A 3,389-nucleotide genomic window follows, 5' to 3' on the forward strand; every position below is an offset into this window, starting at 1 on the left:
GCAGCATCCCCCCGCTCCCCAAGGAGCAGCTGCTACACATCTTCGGGGAGCCCAGCGACGCTGCGGCTCTGCTCGCTCTCGGGGAACTGGGAAGCAGGCGGGCTTGGTGCATGCATGATTCGCCTCTGCCCGAAACAGATGCCACATGAGTTGCACCTTAAAATCCACCAGCTGCAGGGAACTCTGCCCTGATGCAGGGAGCCGAGGGGCCAGGCACAGGGACACAGCCCGGTCCCACTTGTTTCAAAGGCCGGGGGGTTCGTGTTTGTCACTTAAGGAGCACGGTCCCACTGAAACCAAGACCACCCCTGAGCCTTAATCTCATCTCTGATGCCCACGGGGCACCGCCCGCAGGTGGGGGGCCGAGAAGAGGTCTATCAGAAGCTTGTTAAGAGCATTGCTAGTTCCCGAGGAAAGGATCTCCCAGCTTCAGGACAGGCTGGACAGTGGATCCCAGGGCTAAACCTCAAAGGATCCAAATCCTCCTCCATTAATCCCACTCGTGTTCCTGCTGTTAGGGGAGAACAGGCTTTGGAAGCATTCATGATTGAAGCCACAAGTGTTTCTGTGGGGGACATCAGATTTCAGAGCTCACGGGGTACCCGCTGAGGATGTTCAAGTCCACTTTGGGGGCTCAGTCTGGGCCCTCAGCACAGACTCACCTGACAAACTGATCTCTGCCTCCCACAGCAAACTGGTAGGTGTTGGCTGGGTTCACATAGATGGTGTACAGACCCACTTTCTTCTCCTTTTCCTTTGTCACAACCAGTTTCCTTTAAGAGACAAGGAAAGATAATAACACACAAAAAAAAATTCCACCTCGAATTCAAAACAGGGTCCAGATGGGAAAAGCAGGAGCTGCGCGAGTCTCTTACTCACTCCCAGAAAAAAAAAAACAACATACCACTAACAAAAAAAACACCACCCAACCATTTCAGCCTCCCAGCTGAAGCGAGCACATGCTCTGTCTGCGACTCAAACGGCGCAGAGTGAAATCATTCCCTGGCGTTTTTCTCCGAAACGTCTGAAAGGTTTCAGGGCCCAAACTCAAGCCCCACAGAGCCGGACCGGCAGCGGCAAGGGCAGAACCAGATTAACTCCAGCGCAGAAACGCTCTGCTGTTATTTTTCCCCACCCGTCTCTCTGTAATAAGGCCCAGATTTAATGAAATCCGACACACACACACACACACCATCCCCCTCCCCCAGGAGCTCAATATTTCGCCTTTGCAGACACGAACACAAACTGAGGCAGCATCCTCAAGAAGGAACAGCCAGCTCAAAAGCTTGTCGTTCTTCTAATTATACCGTTTGGCTTAATGAAAGATGGGAGCTGCCTACAGTCTGCCTGCGAACCCTGCCTCCAGAGCGGTTTCACACTCACAGGGTGACAATTGCCTGTGAGCATCAAACCCAAACAGCAGCGCAGATCCCCACAAAGAAAGAGGAGGGACAGACCTACGCCAGCCTACTGACCAACAGCCTCCGCTCCAAACAGACACGGGAAATGGCGGGGGGAGCGGGGATGAGGATTAAATGCGGCTGTTTTGAAACGCCCCGGCAGTTTTTGTCCTGGTTATGAAACAGATGGGTTTAAGCCTGTAGACAAAAGCACTCACATATACAAATAAAACCAAACCACCGGGAGACAAGCACCGAAGCCCTCGGTTTTAAGCAGGATCATCTTCAAAATAATATGCCGCTATACTAGAAAAGCACCATAATACGAAAACCAGGCGTCTGTTTGAACACCCGCCACAGATTTAGTTTGGAAGCTTGTCAGAAACGACAGATCTCTCGATACGGGTTAAGATCGGGCACGTACCAGCCGGCTGCTTGCTAATTACTGTTTTTCAATTAACTGCAATAGCGCTCATGCGACGAACTGCGAGCTCCAAGCTGCTGCCAGCCTGGAGATATTTCAGTGCTGTGATTAATCAGCCACTTCGCTGCACAGAAGGAGCACGGGACCCCGAGTGCTGCCCCCGGGATGGGTAAGTGGGTGCCGGACAGGTAGCCCTTGGCAGCTGCCGCAGCAGGCATGCACACGCAGGGGCAGGGACCTGCTGCACAGGCATTATTTCTGTTTCCTATCTGAACAGGGCCCCATCCCAGGGAGGATGAAGGTTCAAACGCACTTGTCTAATTAGCAAGGTTCACAGCCGTATCCTCAGGTGAGATGGCCAACCCTGGACCAGCCACCGAAAAGCTCTCTGGTCTGACCCTGCATCTCAGGGAAGACAACAGCTTGAAAGCTAAAAAAATAAAAATCTGTTTTCCCACCTCATGTCCATTGAATGGGCACGCGCTGCCCTGAAAACGCAGCGGCACAAGCGAGACACTCAGCCCTAAGCAGCTGAGCACCACCTGCTCGCAGAAGAGCCCCCCAGGACCCCAGATCTCCCTCCGGAGCTTCCCCGGTCCTGGCAGTGGGAGTGGGTAGAGAAATACTCACGAGGCAGGCCGGTCTTGTCGCAGATCAATGGTGAAGACTACAGCATCTTCACCTGCTGATAGGAAAGTGCATGGAGAATCCGGTTCTAGGGCCAGCTGGAAGATAAATACTTGGGCATTGGTTCCCTTTTTACCCAACAAAGTGACAAGACCCCTTTCTCCCAGTAAACCATCGGCCATTAACAGCAGCCGACGCAGCACTAAGCCCTTTACACGCCGCAGCTCTGTGCTCATGTCACTGCTTTGCAGGGCACCGAGACACTCCTCGTCACCCTCAGAGGTGACAGCGATTATGAAGAAGCATTTAAGAACCAGTCCCTCCACAGCGGTGGCTCTGCCTTCACTATTTCCAGCAGCCGGTGGGCCAGGATGGCCCCTGGGTGTTTGGGGGGTCCTCAGCTGCCACCCGCCCCCTCCACGGGCTGGTCTGGGCTCACCTTGTGTGAAGCTCCTTTGTGCTGTGCCACACGCTTGGTGTTTTTGCAGCACTGGGTGGCAGAGAGCTCGGCCACCCGGACCTGGCCGTCCCGCGCACACATAGCCAGAGTGGAGTCGCCGCTGTTGGGGAGGAACTTGGCCTGGAAGAGAGCAAGTGGAGGGGCGGCTTTCAACGCCAGGGCAGAGGCTTGTGTACATGTCGGTGGAAACGGGGTGAAACAGGACAGAAATAGAGGGCAGCACCCCTGCCAGACCCCAACGAGGCCTGGATGCTCAGATCTGCAGGCAGCGGCTGCAAAGTCTCAGCTCGATGGGCCAAGCTCTCCAAGCAATCACCCCGGCCCTTTCTGGCGAGCATGGAGATCCAGGAGCCTGCCGGAGACGCTGGTGGTGCCAGCATCCCTCCAAGTGGGGGCTGTGCCGTGGCGGCGGCAGAGCCCAGCCCTCCAGGCCCCTCTGGCGGTGGCAGAGCCACTGCACTGCCCACACAGCGGGCTG

The 3,389-nt window shown here is 55.2% G+C and overlaps 1 protein-coding gene across 1 annotated transcript in view; it reads right to left on the reverse strand.

The window, feature by feature from the left end:
* The window catches only part of LOC104627213 (DDB1- and CUL4-associated factor 8-like), a gene marked incomplete at its 3' end in the record, with an annotated part of 7,147 nt that overhangs the window by 2,545 nt on the left and 1,213 nt on the right, over positions 1-3,389 (reverse strand). The window contains 3 exon segments of the mRNA XM_010295343.1: positions 663-773; positions 2,455-2,549; positions 2,891-3,031. Coding sequence (XP_010293645.1) covers positions 663-773; positions 2,455-2,549; positions 2,891-3,031 — 347 coding nt within the window.

This window comes from Phaethon lepturus, unplaced genomic scaffold (assembly GCF_000687285.1).
Source record: "Phaethon lepturus isolate BGI_N335 unplaced genomic scaffold, ASM68728v1 scaffold27689, whole genome shotgun sequence".
Classification (NCBI taxonomy): Eukaryota; Metazoa; Chordata; class Aves; order Phaethontiformes; family Phaethontidae; genus Phaethon; species Phaethon lepturus.